General features: G+C 42.5%; 1 protein-coding gene across 8 annotated transcripts in view; it reads right to left on the reverse strand.

Annotated features, from left to right (window-relative positions):
• The window catches only part of DRC11 (dynein regulatory complex subunit 11), a 165,968-nt gene that overhangs the window by 98,375 nt on the left and 43,031 nt on the right, over positions 1-24,562 (reverse strand). For all 8 annotated transcript variants that reach the window (XM_045367968.3, XM_045367966.3, XM_045367967.3 and 5 more), the window contains one exon: positions 1,614-1,698. In XM_045367968.3, the coding sequence (XP_045223903.2) occupies positions 1,614-1,698 (85 nt within the window). The remainder of the gene's footprint in view (positions 1-1,613; positions 1,699-24,562) is intronic.

The following is a 24,562-nucleotide window of genomic DNA, read 5'->3' on the forward strand; positions in this document are numbered from 1 at the left end:
CTTTTGTGTGTATAATTAAAGTATTAAGTGCGTATAATACTTTATATTATTGAGTCTTTTTATCCAGATAAATAATTGTTCAGTATATCATTCAAGTCTTCTTTTATCTTCTTCAGTGAGATTTTGTCAGTGTAATTCTGTTCAATTCTGTATAATTTGTCAATATAATTTCTTGTTAAATGTATTGGGTTTCCTAGGGAGATAATTACATGATCTTAAAACAATGATAAAATTCTCACTTTAAAATATTTATCACTTCTTTCCTTTTTCTTATTTGTCTGGCATTTTTTAGAATGTCCAAGGAAATATTCACTAATAGTTCTGATAGCAACTATTATTTTCTTGATTTTGACATTTTTTTCAACAGATTTAACCTAACAATTTTATTTCCTTAAAAAAGAAAACATTTTTAATTTAATTTAAAAAATTAGAGACTATGTTCTCATGGCTGTAAAATTAATATTATCATTATTAAGAAAAACGAAATATATATTGAGCACTTACTATGCACTCATTTCTATGATTTTAAAGAATCTTAAAATATGGCTCTTGCCCTCAGAAGGTTTATAATCTCATGGAGAAGATAAGCCTTCTGTTGTTTTGTTCAGCAAACATTTGTTGAATGTTTACATATGCAAATTAAAAGTCCTTCCTCTGGAGAAGTTGACAGGCTAAGGAAGAGATAAAGCATGCACATGAATGTTATGATACAAGCTTGTAAATGGTGAACCAGCTTAATAGAAATTCAAATAAAATGCTGTATGTTTGAAGGCCCCCTGCATTAAAAGAAAGGTGTCCATGTGAAGTAGCGTAGGGTAAACGTCAAATGAGTGATGTTAATAGCACAGGGCTTTAGAGGAAGGGTTAGTCACCCAGGTTGTGGGCAGTTGGGGAAAATTTTACTCAGGAGATAAGACAAATTGTCCTTATTGATTTTCACTTTGACAATGCCTCTAATGCCTCGTCATTGAGTATAATGCAAATCTTCTCTTGGTTTCTATGCTAAATACTATGAAGCTAAGAAGAATTTTCCTATTCCTAGTTTATGAAGACATTAAAAAAAATAGTTTTAAATGTCAATTTCATCAAATGTCACTGAAGCATCTACAGAGACGATCAAAGGTGTTTCACTCGAAAAACATTAATAAGACAAGGAGCTGGGTCTTGACAGGGGAGCAGGAGCTAAGCAGGAAGGCGCCCAGAACTCAGGAAGAGCATGGCACACCCAAAGGAGCAGCGGCATGAGCCGGGAGCACAGATGAGTGGACTGCTGGAGCCAAGGGCCTGCTGAGGGGTGGGGCATGGAGATGAGAGGGAGAGGGAAGCTGGGACCAGAACATAAAGGGCTCCTGCAGCCAACCTACTCAGAATTTACTAAGAAAACGACCTTCACACATCATCACATCTCCTTCAAAGATAAGATGGGGGAAAAAAAAGAACTCACTTTGAATAAATATGAAAGTATATACAATCATGAACACCCAAAAGTATTTCCATGTAAATATGTATAGGAAAATAAACGAGACCCAGTAAGGCTATAAACTCATTAATTTTAAAGTTTAAAGAAATGCCATTTGATACATTTACACTTCATTTCTCAAGCATATTTGTACCTGTTGTATGGTCTTGTTAGAAAAAATAATAGCTGAGCCTCCTTCTTCAATGTCAGGGTAGTCAGGAAATGTCCCGGTTAAATTTCTGCAGAAAAAAAATAGCAAATTAAAATAGAAATGAAGTCCTCTCCTGTTATATATCCCATTTAATTTATTTGCTTATGTTCATTTAAATGAGTGATGGTCATTAAGGGTGGACGGTTCCCTGTAAATCAAGGGCCGGGCATGGTGTCTTGAAGAAACTGAAGGTACTGATGGCATTCAGTAGCAGGTTTCCTTCCTCTAGAGAATTGTTAGTCTGATGCAAACATCTCTCTTTAAAACGGTTTGTACTTTTTTTCCTCCTTTTTTTTTTTAATGTTGAGATGCTCTGTGTTTGAGTTAAGAATGAAGACAGAAGCACAAATCATTTCTTCCTGTTTAAAATTGAGAATAAACACAGGATTTTGAAACTAAACAGAAGGACAGAGTTGTCGAAATTACACAGTTAGTAATAACATGTTAAATACCCACCCATGGTTTAGGTTTTAGTTAAGTCTGAGGCCCTATGTTTTATGGGTTCCAAATAGTATTATTTTTCCATAACCACATTTTAAAAAAGCAGACTTTGAAATTTAGTGTTGAGAATTTCAGAAGGGGTAGGTAGTTAGTATTCTTAAAAGAAACTGACTTTGACATGAAAATTATATTTATTGTACGTAAGACTACCTGCCAAGTTAGTTCTATTAATTCACAGAAGTACAGAATCTGAGGTTTAGAGGTGACCACCATGTTTAAAATGGCTCTTAAGAAACTGGTTCCCAAACTTTTGGCCTTAGAAGCCCTTTATATTCTTATTAATTTTTGAGGATCCCAAAGAGTTTTTGCTAGATAAGTTACAGCTATCGATAATTTACTGTGTTAAATATTAAATCTGGCTGGGTGCAGTGTTTCACACCTGTAATCCCAACACTTTGGAAGGCTGAGGTGGGAGGATCACTTGAGTCCAGGAGTTTGAGGCTGCAGTGAGCCATGACTGCACTGCTGCACTCCAGACTGGGTGACAGAACTAGATCCTATCTCCAAAATAAACAAATAATTAAAGCTTAGAAATTTATAAAATATATATTTTAGTTAATTTAAAAATAAAGTAAGCTCATTATATGTTAACATAAATAACACTTTCTGGATAATAAGTATATTTTCCAAAACTAAAAGAAAAGAGTAGCGAGAAGAGTGTCACAGCTTTGTATCTTTTCATGTCTCTTTTGTGTCTGGCTGAATGGCAACTACCTGGATGCTTATATCTGTTTCTGCACTCAGTCTGTGGAAATCTTTTGTTTTGGTTGAAATATACGAAGAAAATCTGGCTTCACATGGATGAGTACATACAGCAAGAAGAAGTATTTTAATAGCCCTTTTAGCTAACTGTGAATATTCTGCTTTGATACTACACCACAGCTAGACAACTAGTAGCTTCCTACAGGCTAGCTGTGATGTGGAATCTGAACCCGTATCAACAAACTTTCTCCCTCCCTGTCACATGAAAATCCGTGGATCTGTCTTGTGCCTGGAATAGACCTTTTACCCATGCATGATTTTGTGTCCTCAGGTCTTGGTCACTGGAAAACAATGGTTTGCAGAATTATGTGGGTCTTCCCGCAGTTGATACATTTCATTATATTGAAAATCGCATTCATTAATAATACCACAGATCTTATAATGGAAGGTCTAAGTGATGGGAACCTCTCCAACTCATAGGAGTGAATACAAATTTTCTAAAATCATAATTTTTTTCTGGAAAGCTCAAATTTTACCATTGGCAACAACTATTGTCGATGGTTTCTTCTTCTTCAGGTTCATCTGATTCACTTTTGAGGAAAGTCTCCCCAAAACCCAAAGTCCAGAGTTTGTCAGTTGTTTTCTCAAGGGACAAATGACATTCCATTAAGAAGTGGCTGGTTCAACTCAGGCTGAAACACCTCACAGGTGCTTCTTGGAGACAATCTTCACGCTTTGGAGTGCAGCAGAAGGGATTCATAAGCACTGCTGATTTTGTCACGTAGAATGTTAAAAAGCTATGTATTTCAAAGGTCAAGTCTGAATAATATTATTTTTTATTGCATCCTCAAGAACATTGTCAAATAAAATAAAAGTTGAAGGAAAAATAATAATTTTAAGTTCTGGAGTACAAGAGCAGGATGTGCAGGTTTGTTACGTAGGTAAATGTGTGCCTTGGTGGTTTGCTGCACAGATCCACCCATCACCTTAGTATTAAGCCCAGAGTACATTAGCTATTCTTCCTGATGCTCTCCCTCCCGCCACACGCCTGCCCCAACAGGCCCTCCCCATGTGTCCAATTATGTCGATCCCTCCATGTGTGTCGTTTCCCTTCATGTGTCTGTGGGGGACACAGGGTTCTCACTGTTCTCACTGTTCAGCTCCCACATATAAGTGAGAACATGCAGTGCTTGGTTTTCTGTTCCTGCATTAACTTACTGAGGATAACGGCTTCCAGCTCCATCTATGTCCCTGCAAAGGACATGATCTCATTCCTTTAATATTCCATGGTGTATATGTACCACATTTTCCTTATCCAGTCTATTACCAATGGGCATTTGAGTTAATTCCATGTATTTGCTATTGTGAATGGTGCTGCAATGAACATATGCATGCAGGTATCTGTGTAACAGAATGATTTTTACTCCTTTGGCTATGTACCCAGCAATGGGATTGCTAGGTCAAATGGTATTTCTGCCTCTAGATCTTTAAGGAATCATCACACTGTCTTCCATAGTTCCTTTCCACATTCCCTTCTCTCTGCAACCTTGCCAGCATCTGTTGTTTCCAGACTCTTTAATTGCCATTCTGACTGGTGCGAGATGGTATCTCATTGTGATTTTGATTTGCATTTCTCTAATGATCAGTGATGTTGAGCCTTTTTTCATATATTTGTTGGTCACAAGAATTTTTTTTTTTTTTGAAAAGTGTCTGTTCATGTCTTTTGCCCACTTTTTAATGTTTCTTTTTTTTTTTTTTGGTATATTTGTTTAAGTTCCTTGCAGACTCTGGATATTAGTCCTTTGTCAGATATACAGATTGCAAATTTTTTCTCCCATTCTGTAGGTTGTCTGTTCACTCTGATGAGTCTCTTCTGCTGTGCAGAAACTCTTTAGTTTAATTAGATCCCATTTGTCAATTTTTGCTTTTGTTGCAATTACCTTTGGCGTTTTCAACATGAAATCTTTGCCTATGCCTATGTCTTGAATGGTATTGCCTAGATTAAATAAAATTATTTTTAAAGGCGGTGTATGGCAGTGAAGTCTACAGTGACTTTTGTGCTGGAGCTGGTGGCTTGATTCCTGGGTCAACAGATCTGCCCTGCTACTATTGTACCATTGGTGCCAATGTCAAGAAAGCAAAAATAGCAAGCAATGTCTTGGTATTCATTTGAAAGCAGTTTGGCTTTTGGATCCCCTGAACAGGTTTTGAAGGCCCCCAGGAGTCCTGGGACACGCTTTGAGAGCCAGGGGCCCTGGGGACTGGGACAGACTTAGAGAGCCATTCCCTTGGCCACTGCTTAAATGTTTCCCATGATGGTGAGCTCACTCCCCCGAGGCAGCCCATCCACTTCTGGATACTTCCTGACACTACACTGTCATCTTACTCCCTGGGCCACTGAGCCACCCTCTGGGTCCAAACAGAACTTGATTCTTTTTCTACACAGGAGTTACTTTGGTGGGATCACTCACTTACTCCTCCATCCATCCAAGCTTTCATTCATATAGTCAACCAACAAATATCTGTTTAGTCCCAACTAGATTCTAGATGCAGTGATGGGAGACAGAGATCTGACATTCAAAGATGGCAGAGGTTGCCCTCACGCAGCTCACATTCCACAATCATATGGCCGATGCGGATATTGGGCCCTAGGTGGTGCTTGTCCACATGACTCATGTCTGAAACCTTGTTAAACTGACCACGATCTGCCTCAGACCCGTACATCGCCCAGCCTGGACAGGGCTTAGAGAGAAACCATGAATACATTAGGAGTCAAAACGATAGCGCTGTTTCTTTCAGTCCCAATCACATTTTTCCTTCAATAACCACTTTTACAAGGAACTCCACTGCATAATTTTATTTTCACATTGTAAAGCTTGAGTGTTTTTGAGGACTCAAAACAAACTTAGTGACATATGAAAAAGCAAAAATAATTTACGTATGTCATTTCTAACATGGAATTCTTAATTATGGAACACATCGATGGTCATACTAAGATTTAATAATATTATGTTATCATGGTGCTTTTGGTAAAGATAGTATTAAATATATCATTTATTTAATTTTAGACAGAGTCTTGCTCTGTCACCCAGGCTGGAGTGCAGTGGTGCAATATTGGCTCACTGCAACCTCTGCCTTCTGGGTTCAAATGATTCTCATGCCTCAGCCTCCCGAGTAGCTGGGACTACAGGTGTGCACCACCATGCTTGACTAATTTTTTTTTTTTTTGGAATTTTTAGTAGAGATAGGGCTTCACCATGCTGGCCAGGCTGGTCTCAAACTCCCGACCTCAGGTGATCCGCTTGCCCCAGTCTCCCAAAGTGCTGGGATTACGGGCGTGAGCCACTCTGCCTGGGCTATTTTTAACAGATGAACATATTTAGTTTTCCTTTGACATGTTAGTTTATATAATTAGTCATAATCTGAAATTTAATTAGTCTTATCCTTAAAGAATGAAAAAAAACTATTGTAGGGTACACATTAAAAATATAAAATTTGTGTCTAGAAAGTGACAATGTGCCTGAGAGCTCTTTATCACACATACACAGACACACCCACAAATGCTTCTGCAAACAGACGGGTGTGCACTATCCCTTTCTTGCTCACTGCACTCCATCTGTCCCTCCCGTGGGTGGCTAGGAGGCCTCTGTTCACACAGAGGTTGGACCCCCGGTGTGATACTCCCAGGGTGCCCTGGCTTTGCACTGACAGAGTCTCTCCTTGGCCCCCTCCCTGTGACTTGGCCACTTACAGCATGTTAAGAGAGACAGTTATGAGTTCTATTTTATATTCCTGAGACTTTACCCCCTTGGCTGTTGTATTTCTCCCTCCCCGCATTTTTAGCTGTGTCCTGTGACACAAACAGGAACCTATCCTGACATCCGACCGAGCCTCCTCAGAGTCAAGGCACAGTTGGTCCCGCTCCTGCTGTTAATTGTAAGGAAGCTGCGAGGTGATGAGTGCTCTGTGCTTTGGGCTCAGTGCGCTGCATGAGGTGTAAAACCTTCAGGGGAGAGAGGGCTGATGATCAGAGACCAGTGAACGGAAAATATTTGGCTCCCACGATGTTTCCAGTGTAAACAGATGGGGTCAGAGGCACTGACTGCAGGTGACTGCCCACCTGGGGACTTCCCCAGGAGTAACTCAGGAACCCAGATTACAGGGTGTCAGGAAGACAGTTCTCTTGGTTACAAGTGGAAACCAAAGTCTCTGCTTTTTGTGGAACCTGATTCCTTGGAGCCGCTCTCTTGTCCTGATGGGCACTTACCCTGTCTTTGTTTTCCCGGGGTCTCAGGCCCCTGCAGAGGCATAGGCTGCCCTCTGGACGCTTAGACACACATGTTCACCAACCGTGGTGCCTGGGACCCACAGGCCGAATGCCTGGAAAACCCTCTGCTGTGCTTAGGGCTGCCACATGGTGTGGGCATCTATAGTATTCAAACAACTGGAATTGCAAAACGCTGGGCTCTGGGCCCTGGACAGGCCCTGCCAGTCACGCACGTCAGGGTGCAGGCACTGTCTGCCCATGTGTCCCAGGGAGAGGGGAGAGGGGAGCCACCACCTTCAAGAGCCGATTCGTCCCCCTTGGACCCGTCTTGCCACTTCCCCTGACTGTGGCTGCTGGGCCTGGGGTCTCTTGGGCCCTTGGTGTCTCCCACTTCATGCTCCTGGGGACTCTCTCCTCCTTCTGTGCCTCATCCCCTGTAGATCTGCAGGATGCTCAGGTCTCACTCATTTAACAAACTCGCAGCCTCCTGAGCTCCCAGCCTCCTCCAGTGACTCTCTCATCTCTGTCTCCTTCCCAGGCTGGCTCTTCAAGAACTCTTCATGGTCCCTGTCTCCATTAAAGTAGCTCTCACCAGGGACGATGGGCTGTGCTGCGCCTCCCGCCCCCTCATAGTCACATGCAGATGTCCCAGCTGCCACTACCTCGGGATGCGACGGGTTGGAAACAGGGTCACTGCAGAAGGAACTGGCAGAGGCGCGGTCATGCTGGAGTAGGAGGGCCCCATCCAATCGGGCTGGTGTCCTCGTGAGAAGAAGAAATGAAGGGAAGACACTGTGAAGAGACGCTGAGAGATGGTGAGGAGAGAGGCCTGGACAGAAAGGTCCCTGGTGCCAGAAAGGTTAGGGGCCGCTGTGTTACAGATTGCCTTATCTCCTCCATGACAGCATCAGCCACGTGATGGGACTTATGTTTTAAGAGGATCACTCCTACAGAGGAGTGTCGTCCCTGAGAAAGGCACCAGCATTTGCTTGTAGGTGACCAAATGTTGACTAATGGTTCGGAAATACCTGAGAAACTTACAATGGTCTTATCAAATCAGCATCCACTTCCCACACTTTGTGTTCCCAGATGCTCTTGCCTTTCTTGTTTCTCCTCTTGTTTTGTTCTGTAGATTTGGGTGAAGTGAGAGAGTCCTCATACAGATAGTCCAGGTTATATTTTTCATGCGACCACGTGATGAGTTCCATTTTCTGCATCGCTGGTTCCATCTGGTGGTTTTGCATGCCCAATCGAAGAGTCGGCTTGGACCTTGCCTGTTGCGGAAATCTGAGAGCAAATGAGAGCTGGCCGATGGAGGGTCAGGGAGAACGGATTCAGGAATGACATTGTAGCACACGCTGCACATCAACTTTGTAAATCAGCAAAACGATGAAAGTTCGCAGATAATCAAGTGGCTTTGGAATTAAGATTTGAAGTATAATTGAGGGAAAGCTGCAATTTAAATAATTATTATGCACAAAAGCAGCATATTTAACATAATGATTTTGCAGAGGATTTTGTGTTAAAATTGTTGATCTCTGCATCTATTAAAGTACTTTACAAACTGCAAAGAGAAACCGAGATAATCATCCCCTAAAAGCTTAACATCCTTCCTTTTTCTCCATCCCAAAGATACACACCTCAGTAAGATCATCGGCTGTGAGATGAGAGGGAAATCCTTTGATCAAAAAACATACTATACACGATAATTAGGGAGGACCTCTCTGATATGATGGCATTTGAGCAAAACCTTAAAGCAAGTGAAGTAATGTGCCACTTGGTGTATTTTTAATTATTTACTTATTTTTGAGACAGAGTCTCCCTCACTCTGTCACCCGGGCTGGAGTGCAGAGGCGATTCTCCTGCCTCAGCCTCCCGAGTAGCTGGGACTACAGGCGCCCACCACTATGTCTGGCTAATTTTTGTATTTTTAGTCTCACCATGTTGCCAAGGCTGGTCTCGAACTCCTGAGCTCAAGTGATCTGCCTACCTTGGCCTCCCAAAGTGCCGGGATTACAGGCATGAGCGACCATGCTTGGCTGTATTTATTATTATTATTTTTTAGTCAAGGGCACAGGCTCTGAGGAGGGGGCCTCCAGAGTGCCCAAGGTGCAGCCAGGACAGCAGAGCAGCTGTAAGGCGGCGGGACAAGGCCGGGGGTGGGGACAGAGACTATCATGTAGACTGTTGTAAGTGGGGGAGCCGTGGAATTTCATGTCTAGATCAGGGCACCTTTAAGAATGACAGAGGGTGCTGTTAGTTTTTTATTTTTTACTGTTTTCTGAGATATAGTCTCGCTTTGTCACCCAGGCTGGAGTGCAGTAGCATGATCTCGGCTCACTGCAACCTCCATCTCCCGGATTCAAATGATTCTCCTACCTCAGCCTCCCGAGTAGCTGGCATTATAGGTGCTTGCCACCCTGCGTGGCAAATATTTGCATTTTTAATAGAGATGGGGTTTCACCATGTTGGCCAGGCTGGTCTCGAACTCCTGACCTCAGGTGATCCGCCTGCCTCGGCCTCCCAAAGTGCTGAGATTATGGGAATGAGCCACCATGCCCAGCCGGGTGCTGTTATTAATCGAACATAAACTCGGCCTGACACTAGTAAACTGAAACGTAGATGAACCTAACCGTATGGGCACTGGTTTCATTCTGAGCGAGAGAACTGGGAACCGTGAGCCGAGACATGGCATGATATGTCTTCTGTTTTAAAAGGATCACTCTCCTGTAGGAGGCACTGGCCCAAGGTACCACTCTGCCATGAAGCCAGGGACAGCCAGACCTGCCCACTCTCTCGCCTCCGCCTCCGCAATACTTTATTTTGTCCATGGGGTGTTTGCCTAGAAGCTGAGTGACTCAGGCCGTGTTGCTGCCATTTCCTTATCGTAGCTGGAAGGTTTTGCACCCGAGCCCCACAGCCTGGAGGCAGGGGCTGGGACTCCCTTGAGGCAGAGAAACCTCCTTTGCACTGTCGGAGGCAGTGTGCCTGCCTTGCTGGCCTGGCTGGACCTGTGGCACGCTACTACTCTACTCACTCATGTCAGTTTAGTTCATGGCTTACAGGCATCTCTGCTAGCCCCGCAGCAATCTGTTCTGAAAATCAGGTGCTCTGTGCAGGAAACACTCTCTGGGGGCCTATTTCTCATTATTTTAAAAGGGAAAATTAAGACGCCTTACATGTTAACCACCTCCCCTCCCCAGCTAAAGCCTGCTCATTTCCTGAAATAATGGTAAGAGGAAGACCAGGTTGTGAAGAGACATGAGTTGCCACTTTGCTTTTGGTTGAATGAAAAAGGGACAGGAGGAGAAACCCCTACGTGTGTATTTACACTTGCAGGTGCTTGGAGACAGGTGAGAAGTTGTCCACCTGGATTTGCTTGGAGGCATGGGACCGGAGGGAGGCATGGGACCGGAGGGAGGCATGGGACCGGAGGGAGGCATGGGACTGGAGGGAGGAAGACTGCTAATTTAAAAAACATGCATTTCAGTATTACTGTCTTTGCTACAGCAAATAGGAACTATGTAATCAAATAAAACAATAGAATGGTTTATAATAAATATTATGTTTGGTTGTATGTCGTAGTTTTGGAGTTTGATTATTGACTTTATAATTTTTACAGTGGAATGGGTCCAATTTTCTTTGAAAATATTTTTGTTTCTAGAGTTAGGAAATTGTGACCTGTCTTTAGGGGAGTTACATTTTCTATTCGGCTTTCTTTTTTCTTTTCTTTCTTTCTTTCTTTTTTTTTTTTGGAGACGGAGTCTCACTCTGTTGCCAGGCTGCAGGGCAGTGGTGTGATCTCGGCTCACTGTAACCTCCACCTCCCAGGTTGAAGCGATTCTCCTGCCTCAGCCTCCCGAGTACCTGGGACTACAGGTGCCTGCCACCACACCCAGCTAATTTTTGTATTTTCAGTAGAGACAGGGTTTCACCATGTTGGTCAGGATGGTCTAGATCTCTTGACCTCGTGACCTGCCCACCTCAGCCTCTCAAAGTGCTGATATTATAGGCATGAGCCACAGCGCCCGGCCTATTCAGCTTTCTACTATTTGTTGGCTTTAACAATTAAAGCAATCTAGTTATTGCAACTCTGTTATTTTCCATTCTTACTACGTTTTTAACCTTCATTTATCATACATTACTCATTTCCATCGATTTCTGTCAGCTCCTGGGCTCTCCACTTTGTCTGATGTATGTTTATGCTTTTGTATCAGTGTGATGCATTTACCTTGTTTTTCTTTATAATAAAGTTGAAGATCCAGTGCCATTTGTCCTTCCTTATTGTTCTCATTTTATTTTAATCCTAATGACTTTAACAATTATGTTTTCAAGTTCAATAAATAATCCTGTTGGGATTTTAATTGAAATTGCATTATCTCTATAAATTATCTAGAGCAGATTTATCATCTTTCCCTTTAACCAGAAACATAGTCCATTTCTCCATTTATTCAAGTCTTTTCTCATTTCTTCCTTTTAACACTCATAGACTTCAATTTTCATAAGGTTCTTATACTTTTCTTCCATATTTAGCCCATCATTGATTGTTAAAAATACATTTTGCCACTTTCTTTAAAATATTCATTTTTTATTTCCTTTTCATGTCCTTGTATTATCAATAATTTATATTATGGCACTAATTATATTAGGGGCAAAGGTCATCTACATTGTCCTTTCCTTTCCTGGGAAGACCTATAGTATTTCTCCATTAAGTTGTCTTGTTTAAAAAATATATTAAAAAAGAGTACAGCTGTCTTGTTTAAAATAAAACAAAAGAACTTTATATATATATATGAGTATAGCTGTCTCGTTTAAAAAATACTCGGTTTTTCATTATTCCTTCATAACATACCTATAGACTATTTTATGCCAGATACTGTTCTGGGAAAAGGCAGTGAACAGAGGACATGAAAATCCCTGTATTTATTGAGCTTACATTTTATTATGCTGTGAATTAACCTTTTCTATTTAAAAATTTTAAAAATAAGATGAGTAATTTTATCACATGCCTTTTCTGTATGAACTTAAAATGATAAGGCTCACAGGTGGGGAACCCAGTAGAGCCCACTGGCCAAGGATGCCATGCTGTGGGCCTGAAGGCTCCAACCAGAAACTTTAAAATAAAGCTTTACACCTGATAAAGAAGCAGTTGGGAGGGTAGATGTATCATGAAAATTGTATTTTACTGGAAAGGAAGAAGCCCAGGGCAGCTGCCATTGATTAGTTAGCTGTGTGATGTGGGCAAATCATGGTATCATGGTGGGAACTTGGTTAGTTTTCCTCTCTGCAGAATGGTGCAATTGAACTAGCTTTATTCATTTAGTTATTTAAAAATAAGTATGTATGCCTAGTAGACAATTTCCACAGATCCTTTCAGCTCTGGAAACTCTATGATTTACATGTGACAAATGCTGGGGAGGGCAATGTTAATTTTTTACATAATTTATTTATTTATTTATTTATTTAATTTATTTTTTTTTGAGACAGAGTCTTGCTCTGTCGCCCAGGCTGGAGCGCAGTGGCCGGATCTCGGCTCACTGCAAGCTCCGCCTCCCGGGTTTACGCCATTCTCCTGCCTCAGCCTCCCGAGTAGCTGGGACTACAGGCGCCCGCCACCTCGCCCGGCTAGTTTTTTGTATTTTTTAGTAGAGACGGGGTTTCACTGTGTTAGCCAGGATGGTCTCGATCTCCTGACCTCGTGATCCGCCCGTCTCGGCCTCCCAAAGTGCTGGGATTACAGGCTTGAGCCACCGCGCCCGGCCAATTTTTTACATAATTTATTCCATGATTAATGTTACTTTCTTAATAGAAACACACTCAATATAGCCATCTGCCTTTACATTCTTTTATTTGCAAAAGCTGGATAAGAGAAACATGTGTGCCTGATATCTTTCAGTTAGCAAATGTGAGGTATGGAGCATTTGGTCAAGTTAAGGGCTATTAAAAATTTATGCATATCGTCAAAAATTCTTGCACGAATGTGAAAATGCCCATCTCTAGAGTTTGCAGTGATTTAGAAAGCAGAGCTACTACAATGATCAATCTTTCCCCTGAGGTCCGACACTGAGCTTCAACGGGCCTCACCATTTCAGACTCACAGGACAGAGATTTATCTGTGTTTCATCAAGTATGAAAAATATGTGGATGGAGGGGTTTCCAGCCGGTCCCCCCCAAGTCATCCAGCCACCTCCATTAATGTCAGCAGGCTCATAAATTTTTCCTGCATTCTAAAGAAAGCAGCTTGTGCCACTGCACAGAAGCCTCCAAAGGTGGCAGTTGCTGCCTATAAATTCACTTACACTCAATAAAGGCAACCGACTGCACATGGACTTAATTACCATGGCCCTCCTTGGGAAACTGAGGGGCTCACTATTTCTCAAAGGAGAGGAGGAAAAAGTGGTACATGAAGCAAGGCAACCTCTTAGTGGCACATTACAAAATCTGATTTATTCATTGATGTTTCTACTTATTACCGGGATAGTCTTAGCAGTTATCACTCAAGACCGAAGCGTCCTTCTTGATTCGAAAGTATTATCTTCAATTCTACTCAGGCTTGAATCCTACAGGAACCTCCCTATCCAACCTTTTTTTTAAAAATTTTATTAAAAGGAACAATATCTTACTCAGCACACAATTGGCTATTTTGGTTCTGGTTACTCTTCTACTCAGAAAATGCGATGCATGCATTATTTTCACCTTTCTTAAATATTTACTTGTGTAGAAAAATGAATACCCAGGGGAGAAGAGAGTACCTTAGGAAGGGATGGAAAGATTCTCCCGTTCAAAGGCACTGTCATCCCTTTCTCTTCACCGACCCATCATTCAAAACCTGCGCCATCATTTACCCAGCAACCCCAGCAACCCCTCCTCATTGAGAGGAACAGGTCATTCCCTTTTCTAACTCAGGAATCCAGAAAGCTTAGGAAAACAGACATAGGAGAAAAGTCAGGTTAGCAAAATGTTCAGTCATCTACATTTGAATTCACTTCTTATGCACTACTTTTGAAAAGAAGTAATCTTTTACAAGTGGAAACAAGAGTCAGTTGAAGAAAAGGACAACTTTAAGGTTTAGAGGTAAACTTTGAAGATCCCCCAGCCTTATTTGATCAAGTGCTAAATGAATATTTATCATATTTACAAAACACAAAGGCCTGATTGTTTCTGCTCAAAGCAACACATACATGTTGACATACGTCTCCAAACAACACAGAAATTAAGAGCTTGCGAGAACAAACTGAATGGCTCTATATCCAAAGAACAGCTCTGTCCTCTGCCGCAGATGCATTAAGTACTGTAAAGAACATTCCCAAGTCCTCTTACTTCCCCAGCTACAGTGACTGCAGCAGAGATGCAATAGATTTGAGGTCCTCCACTTTCCCAGGATAGCACCAATTCTAATTTTTTTTTTTTTTTTTTTTTGAGACAGAGTCTCACTCTGAGATTGGAGTGCAGTGGTGCAAACTCAGCTCACTGCAACCTCTGTCTCCTGGGGTCAAGTGATTCTCCTGCCAAAGCCTCCTTAGTAGCTGGGATTACAGGCGCCTGCCACCATGCCTGGCTCATTTTTTGTATTTTTAGTAGAGACGGGGTTTTATCATGTTGGCCAGGCTGGTCTTGAACTCCTGACCACGGCTGATCCACCTGTCTTGGCCTCCCAAAGTGCTGGGATTACAAATGTGAGCCACTGTGCCCGGCCCAGTTTTAATTTTTTAGTGGTGTCCTTCCCCTCTTTAGAGTGATTCTCTGCCCTGGATGGCATGCAGAGGGTAGCAGTGACTGCTTAGCCCACGGGTTCTTCAGGTCATGCCCCATTGGCAGCAGCAGGGATCTCGTTTGTCACTTGGATTCCAGTGGGATGGACAGAAAAGCACAATAGAGGGTATACTGGGACCCAAGGGTGCAACCTGGAACAGCCTGCGGGTCCATAAAGAGAAAATCCATTCAGTGCATTTGCCAAAGAGCCCTGAATCTGTCTTTCATCTGACTTGGCGCCTGGATAAACCAAGAGAGCCTAGAGCTGCTGGATGTTCTTAATTTGTTTGACTGTGATGACTGACATCAAAATCTGCAATTTCACGCGAGCGTGCACCTGTCCCTAAGGCCTCAGTGAATAGTGCCTGGACCTTAAGTTCTCATCCCACCTCTTCCTCCATTCAACCTAATATATTTTCCGCCAAAGCAAACAGTAGAAAAAGTTATTTGCCTTCTCATATGAGTAACTTATACATGGTTCACATCGCTACAGATCACAGCTGCTTTTGAGAATTTACTAAAAATATAATTACACAAGGAATTCAAAATAATGAGCCTCTAACTCACCTCTCTGTATGTGACCATCAGTCTCCCTCTGTCTTTCTAAAACCTCTTTTTTCATGCTGAAAGTAATTCATGCTCCATGCAGAAAACGGACTACAAAGGGAAAGAATACATACAGCCATGGTCCTCAGAAGATATCTATTGTGAACCTTCAGGTGGCTTCCTTTGATGTCCTTAGAAGTCCTCAGAGAGAACAATTCTGAACTTTCTCTTGAGAAACAATTCCAGTTTTACACAATGCTCGTGTTTCAAAGTCTTTACTCACCCAGATTGTAGTTCTCAATCTGACAGTAACCAGGCAGCTTTTCAGCCAAGTTACCTGACTTTTCTGAGTCTGCTTTGTCATCTATAAAATAATTGGGGCAAGCCACAGTCAGCTTTCTCAAATCACGCGATTCTTCTCCTTCTCTCTTTCTCCCCTCCTCTGTCTTTTTCTCTTTTCCTTTTAACTACACAGAACCATCACTACGCTCTGCATGAAGATGCTAAGAAGTAGGAGAGAGGCAATTAGGAGTTAGGAAAGACCTGGGTTCCCAGGTGGCACCTAGTGAGCCATGTGACTTTGTGCAACCACCATCTGTTTCCAACAAAATGCTGACCACCTACCACTCCTCTGCAACACGTGGCTGAGGACATTTGCACTGGCATGCTCAGAAGGAGGAGACCCACTTGGTGTTGTGGGAATCAGAAACCTGAATATTAATTCCAGCTTCACCTGTTACGAGTCATGAGCCCTGAGAAAGCCACTGAGCATGTCTAAGACTTGGGTTCCCATGACAGCTTTCTGGGGCAGCACCTGGTGCCATCCCCTTGCCTAGCAGGAGCAGTAGAGAAATGCAAGTTCATCTGAGAGAAAGGACAGCTTTTAAAGGTGTGACTAGTGAGGGGAGGTGCTGCAGGCCTGAGAGCTCGGAGATACTATCAGGGAGAGCATCAGGCTGGAGTGGAGGGAGGAACGTGAAGATGTGACATTCTGTCTATTGCCCGAAGCTCTCTGGACAGTGAGTATGGTCGCTCTCGCTATTTGCGAATTAGCTCTCGAGTTCGACTGGCATCTACTGGGAAGATGACAGACAAGGAATCTGGAGGTCTCCCCAGGTCCCGCAAGCCTTCGAACGACAAAGCTGAACTCGCAGAACTGTACACTGAAAGGGGAGAATTTTACTGCATTTAAGCTGTATCTTAATTTTAAAAATGAAAAAAATAAAAATAAAAAACAAAACAAAAAAAAACAACGAAGCATTTCAAGACCTCCTCCAGAAAGAATGAGCATTTGCTGGCGATCTGGAGGCATGCCCTGGAGACTCAAGCACACTGCGTGCTGTTTTTTTCTTTTTTTTTTTTTCAGTTTGTCTGCCCTGTTATTATCCCCTCAGCTGCATGCCCACCCCCACCACTGGCAGCCCTTGCTCTCGGCGCCTCCACCACCAGCCAGTCTCTCCTTTTGTAGGTTGGCAATGCAGCATTTTGACTGTGGGAGCCACAGAAGCTGTGTACAGCTGTGAATACAAAGGCCCCAGACTCCAGAATAAAAACATGGGGTACTACGGATATGGGAAACATCCAAATTACAAGTCATTTATTTGAGAATCTGATAGACTTTCTATAGGTTTAACATGATTACTGAGGGTGTATCTTGTGCCACATATTGTTCTAAGGGCTTTATAGTTACAAATCTATATTACTCTACCTATGAGGTAGGTACTATTACTATCCCTACCTCCTTTTTAAGATGAGGAAATGGAGGCACAGAAAGGTTAAGTAACTGGCGCAAGGTCACACAGCCTGCAAGTGATAGAGCCAGGATTTGAACCCAGGCAGCCTGGCTCTAGGGCCTCTGCTCCTCTGCATGTGTGTGGCATTTGCAATGCATTTGTTGATTAGAGATACAGAAGACACCATCACATCACAAGACTGAAAGCAGTGGCTGGTCTATACCCTTAGTCAGGCTCGTGTGCTGAGGACCTTGACAACCTCAAGCCTCCGAGTTTTCCCAGGTCACCCCACTTCTGACTGATTATGTGTTGGCTTAAAAGACAGAATGTGGCTACCTAATTTACATCACTTTCAGATTCCTCAAGCTTACGTGAATTAAAACGAATCTGCTAAAATCAGACTAGCAATGCCCTTCGGCCAGTGCCAGAGCTGGCACCTGATGGGAGTGGGGTAGATGGTGGGTGTTTACTCCCTCTGCACTGAAGAATGAGCTGGAAGTCAGGCATATTTTCAACAAATGAAGTAACAGGCATAGGTGGCGGAGAAATGGCAATGTTCCACAATAGTGCAATTTGGAATTTTCACTTGGAAAGATTGTGAGGCCTAGAATCAGTCCCAGGGTCCAGAGATGACAGCCACTCAGGTGGCTCCGAAGCCCATGGGGAGATGAGGAGAGGCTGCTGCATCTTCAGGGGCAGGAGCCCACAGTCCCGAGGCTGGCTGTGGGCCACGCAGCCCACCTGGGCTTCAGGCTTCTCTGTTATCACCCCAAGGGGCTGGATGAAGTTACAGCTGAGACCCCTTTATGATACTTTAACGTGAAGCTTATGGATACATCCTGAGACCTAGACGGCAGTTCAAGCCGTGAGAAAAACCAATGAGAGCAAGATGTTTTCTGATAACAAGTGTACCTGTGACTGCTCTGTCCAATATGGGAGCCACTAGCAACAAGGGGCCATCAAAGCTTAAATTTAATGAAATAAAATGAACTGAAATTAAAAATTCAGATCCTCAGTCACCCCAGCCACCTTTCAAGTGCTCAGTGGCCCCATGTGGCCAGAGGCTACCACACCAAACAGTGCACATCAAGCACGTTTCCACCACTGCACGAAGTCCTATTGCACAGCCCTGGTCAGGACAAATACAAACGTCTGTAATTTCCTCCTTCGTTATGAATGCTATTCATGAATGAACAGGATTATGACGCTCATCTCATAAAGCTGTTGAGAGTTGTAGTAGACACTGAATAATGATCCCTAAAGATACTGAGTGCAAATCCCCAGAGTCTGTAAATGGTATTGCGTATGAAAAAAGGGGTTTTGTAGATGTGATTAGATTCATGAGAGGGGGAGATGATTGTGGATTAGTCAGGTATGTCCTAAATGCAGTCTTAAGTGTCCTGTAAGAGAGAGGTAGAAGGAGATTAGATGCACATAGAAGACAACGAGGTAACGTGACCACAGAAGCACAGAACAGAGCGATGTGACCACAAGCCAAGGAATGCTGGAAGCCCCCAGAAGCTGGCAGAGGCAAGGAAGGGAGCTTCCGGAGGGAGCACAGCCCTGCCAGCACCTTGATGTCAGTCTCCCAACCTGTGAACTGGGAGAAAATAAATTTCTATTGTTTTAAGCCACCAAGTTTGTGGTAATTTGTTACAATTCAACAGTAAACCAATACAAGGGTTAAATTAGTTAAAGTATAAAGCACTTCAAATTCCTGATGTAGAATTATAGAATGAGTGCTCAGTAACTCTGAGTCTCTATTATTATTATTATTGAATACACACCTAATGTGTCCAACCACCAAAATGGTTCTAATTACAGGGGAGGCCAGGGACGGGGTACAGGGAAGGAGCCCACACTTGAGTTGTGACTCTGGGAGGAGGAGATAGGGCCAAAGGTTTAAGTAGAGGGCATCAGTGTTTGCTTGATGAACAACTGAAGCGCCTCCAAACCCAAAGCATGTTCCTTAAATTGCAATATTTGACAAAAATAGCTATCTCAAATCGTTTATACAGTACAAAGAAAAATAATCACAACTATCACACTATCTAGAAAATTCTAGGCCTGTAGAGCTTAAGTGTGAAGCAAGAGAAAACACACCGGCGTGGAGGCAGGACGTAAAATCCAAGAGAATTAACTAAAAAGCTACAAGAACTAATGTGGGAATTCACTTAGGGATGCACACACTATATACAAGTCTGCAACCAATCACAAGGAAAATATTGGAAGAAAATCTCATTCGAAACAGAAAATGCACACATAAAATGCATACCCTCAACAAGTAATTTGTGGGGCCCAAGTATTCTATTTGCATCACCTCATTTGACTCTACAGAGTCAGAGAAGTGATACTCAGGGGCTCCCGGCCAGCAAGGGGGCATTCGCTGGCAGAAACCGTGCAATGGGCTGCTGGGACAGTATCGTTTTTCTCACTGTTGCTTTCTTTCCCTCTCTTTCTGGCTTTCCTATAAGCCAGTTAAATTAAAAAAAAAAAAAAAGGCCGGGCGCGGTGGCTCACGACTGTAATCCCAGCACTTTGGGAGGCTGAGGCAGATGGATCACCTGAGGTCAGGAGTTTGAGACCAGCCTGGCCAACATGGTGAAACCCCGTCTCTACTAAAAATACAAAAATTAGCTGTGCATGGTGGCAATCCTGGCTACTCGGGAGGCTGAAGCACAAGAATTTCTTGAACCTGGGAGGCGGAGGTTACAGGGAGCCGAGACTGCACCACTGCACTCCAGTCTGGACAACAGAGTGAGACTCTGGCTCAAAAAACAAAAAAAGGCAAATGATAAACTGAGAAGTCATTATTGCAATAATTCAAAAGGCTTTGGTATCTGTAATACATATATAACTACATTTTAGAGATCACCTAAAGAAAAGAAAAAAAACGCCCAAAAGGGAAGCGGATAAATGACTGGGCATTTTACAATGCTTGTGACAAAGAAACCAAAAGATTCTTTAACCTCCCTATTAATACAATGCACACAAATTAAAAGATGACTGAGATACCATTTTTCTTTTATCAATTTGGTAAAATATTTAAAAAGATCATAATCAATTAATTAACTAGTGCATCCATGCAATCGAAAGTGAGGCCATCAAAACAAAGATGGTTTTCTTTGGAAAAATATTTTAAGGACAAGGGAAAAGTCAATGTTAAATTTTTACAAATTGGAGAAATGATTCCTAAAACTGTAATTAAAATATATATGTGAAAGAAAAGGACTGGAAGGAAATTTATCAAAAAATTTCATGGTAGCTATCTCTACATCCTCACAGATGATTTCAATTTTCCTCTTTAAGCTCTATCTTGTGAATGCTCTACAGTGATCACTACTTTCAACATTGGGGAAAAAACTTCATGTACAATAACGTAGAAATTGAATTAAAAAACAAAGAACCCCTTTTGGCAACTATAAGCGCTAATTCAATGAGATAAGCATAAGTATTCCAAATCGTGGGAGTGCATATTAACTGTAGCTTTTAAGAATTTGTTGAGCCATCATTGTGTGTCCTACTGGAATTTATCCTGAGGACTGACCATGTTTCATGTTTCAAAAGACAATATTTGCTTTTTATTTGTCTTTGATTTAAAAAAGCAAGGAAAGGGATTTTATCAAAGTCAATCAGATAAGTATAATCCAATTAAGGAAAATAAATTCACTCTTGACCTTCCATTACTTCAAAAAGAGGCATTTTTACATCTTTGTGAAGTCTGCACAGCACACCCACGAGGATGACTCTAACTGGCCTCCAAACTGTCAGGTCAAGGACACTGGATAAAGTGTTCTCAAGGGACAGGCCAGTGAGGGCCGGATCTTCAAAGGTGCCCATAAACCCTGGGACAACTGAGAAGGCGCTCCCGGGATGACATCCAGAGCTGCTTCTGTCTCCCATGACCCTGCTGGGACCTCAGCTGGGGAAGCAACTCACATCCATGGCCAGCCCCGTCTCCCTACCCTTTGGTCAAAAGACGATTGCCACGGGTGTCTAAGGTATATTCATTGACGTTTCTAAAATCAGGGTGTCTTAAAAACATAAAATCAACCCAAACAGATGGCCTTTCTTTTTCCTTACATATATGTTTTAGTGAGGGTTTTTATTATAAATATAAAAATAACACTTATTTTCTCTACTTCTAACAGTAGAGAAAAATATGAAACAAAAAGTAACCCTACCACTCTAGCCCCTAGAAGTAGCCATGCTGACAGTTTCTGGTGTATCCTTCCTGAAGTTTCCATCCATCTGCAAATATATATATATTTTATTTATTTATTTTTTGAGGCGGAGTCTTGCTCTGTTGTCCAGGCTGGAGTGCAGTGGTGCATTCTCGGCTCACTGCAACCTCCACCTCCCGGGTTCAAGCAATCCTCTCGCCTCAACCTCCTGAGTAGCTGGGATTACGGTCACCCGCCACCAAGCCCAGCTAATTTTTGCATTTTTAGTAGAGATGGGGTTTCACCATGTTGGTCCAGGCTGGTCTCAAACTCCTGATCTCAGGTGATCTGCCCACCTCAGCCTCTCAAAGTATTGGGATTACAGGTGTGAGCCACCGTGCCTGGCCTGCAAACATAGATTTAATAAGTTAAATCTGTTTGTGAATATATATATATATATATATATATATAAATATAAATATTTTAGCATATTTGGGGTTACAGTTGTACATAGTGCTTTCAACCTGGTTTTGCCACTTAATAATAAATTAGATTTTACCCTGTCTATATGAAAGTAAAGAATCATTTCATTTACAGAAAATATATTTTTGAATACCTATTCTTTGACACACGAGAAAATGGGGGAAGTTCCTGATAAGGGAAATTCATGAACATTGAGCACACAGCATATAATCCTTGTTAGCTATGGAAAGGACAGTTTTAGGTGTAAACCAACGTGATTTAATCAGAAGACTTAAATCTTTTGAAACAATGCCTTTCTACCTGCATTTCCATGATTGCAACTGCACAAAATCATCCCAAGTATATTTTCTCCAGACCCAATTATGTAACTGAATAAGAATGAAAAACTGTAATACCATTGGCTTGAAGCACCATTCACTGCTTATTCATGAAATTTATATACCAGTTTCATCCTGCTAGCAGGCACAGTCTTAATGGGACCTGCAGTTTACATGGGAGGGGGGCATCTGAGTGAGCAGTGGTTATAGTCTGGGAGAAATGACAGTGGCCCACACTTAAGAGGTCTAAGCACCCTTCATCTGTTCACAACTCCGTGAAACAGGGACGATTCTTGTTCTCATATCACAGATGAGGAAACCTACGCACAGAGAAGCTAAGTGACTTGCCCAAGTGTACACAGCTATTTTGCGGGAAGCAATGACTCCAGTTTGCATTCCTAATCATTGTGTCAAACTGCCCGGAGGAGCAAAGTGGAGGGGCTCTCAGAGCTCATGGAAGAGATGGAAGGAACCTGGGAGGGAATGGTCAGGGGGCTTTCATCACAAGTCATTCTCAAGTTGAACAACAAAGCAGTGGAGCAGCACGGTGAAGGAAGGAAAGAGAGGAGTGAGGGTGGGGACCCTGAGTCCTTGGGACCCATCCTGTAAGGGCCTCAGTCAAAGAGCGGGGTGAATGTTGAGACCACAGCGGAAGCCCCGGAGTGGCTGACAAGAATCTGTGAACTTTGAGGCGGTGCTCATCTTCCCACCTGGGCAGCATTTTCGATGGTAGCAAAATGGAGGGGACCTGATGGATAGGCCCCTGAGACATGGGCCTGGCACCACCTATGTTCATGGGGGAGAACTAGCAGCCAGCAGAGCCGGGCTCAGGCCCAAGAGGCTTGGACTGTGGGTAGCCAGTGCCTGGGGAGAAGTGGCAGAAACCACGGGCTGCAAAGGAAGCCCCCAACAGACCAGGTGGGCCGGACCAGCACAGCCACACCACATGGCTGTAGAAACCCACCAGGGGCTGGGTGCGGTGGCTCACGCCTGTAATCCCAGCACTTTGGGAGGCCGAGGCGGGTGGATTACTTGAGGTTAAGAGTTTGAGACCAGTCTGGCCAACATGGTGAAGCCCTGTCTCTACTAAAAATACAAAATTAGCCTGGTATGGTGGTGTGCACCTGTAATCCCAGCTACTCGGGAGGCTGAGGCAGAAGAATCACTTAAACTTGGGTGGTGGAGGTTGCAGTGAGCCGAGATCACATCACTGCACTCCAGCCGGGGTGACACAGCGAGACTGTCTCAAAAACAAACAAACAAACACAAAACAAAAAAACCACCAGGGTATGAAATGGTGTGCCTGGCACTCTCCCCAGCTGCCAGCTGTTAGTGTAAGGATATGAAATTTCCTTTTACAGTCAGATGCAGTAAGGAGAAGAAAAATGGGGCAAGATTCTTGAGAGAGAGACATTTAAATTGACTTCAGATTTACCCAGGAGAGACAGTTAACCTGAAAGAGACTACTTTAAACCAGAAGAGACAAAGTCACCTATAATTGGCAAATGCAAGTATTCCCTCCCCCACTGCTTTTTAAAATTATTTATTTATTGTCTTTTTTACTGTGACCCATTTTTGATGAAGATGCAAGTCTTATACCATGAGCAGGAGTGGGAGTCTGAGAACGATGGTAGTGACTGGAAAACTGGGTTTTGGTATTCTGGATAACAGAACATGATATTTTAAAGAACGACAAGCATTGGCATTTTTGCTGATATACTACTATTACTGTGATATATTTCTAACAGCTTTATGGAGGCCTGAGTGATATACAATAAACTGATCATATTTCAAGGACAGAATTTTATAAGTTTTGACAAATATATGCTCTCATGAAACCATCCCCAGAAAGCAAGGAGGAAAGTGATGGAGAAAGGAGGGCTATGTGCACATCGATACCATCTGCTCAATTAACAGCAGCCCTCCATCTCCATTTATCATCATCAGTACAGAATTTACACAACATCAAATTCCTCATTTTAAATACCCCCTCATTCAAAATATCCCATTTTGCTATAAAATATCTCTGATAAATAAGACATAGAAAGAAAATCTCACAAATGTAATCAATTTTGAATTTTTAAAAGTCATCACTTTTAAAATTGTATTGTAGGAAAGGATGGAACTCTCAGTCAAAAGCATGTCACTGTTATGTCAAACACTCATGAAGAAACTTTAGTATAAAACTGAAGTATTATTGAGGAGATAGTGTATTAGGATCCCACATAAAGTTAATACAAGAAGTTTATAGTACTTTAGATTTTTGTAAATCACTGTAAAAGTAATTGATATGTATTAGACACCTATTGCTGCATAACAAGTCATTCCAAGCCTTAGCAGCTTGAAACAACAAACACATATTGCATCACAGTTTATGTGGGTGGGGAATCAGATGTGGCTCAGCTGGGCGCCTCTGCTTCAAGGTCTC

This window comes from Macaca fascicularis, chromosome 12, assembly GCF_037993035.2.
Source record: "Macaca fascicularis isolate 582-1 chromosome 12, T2T-MFA8v1.1".
NCBI lineage: Eukaryota > Metazoa > Chordata > Mammalia > Primates > Cercopithecidae > Macaca > Macaca fascicularis.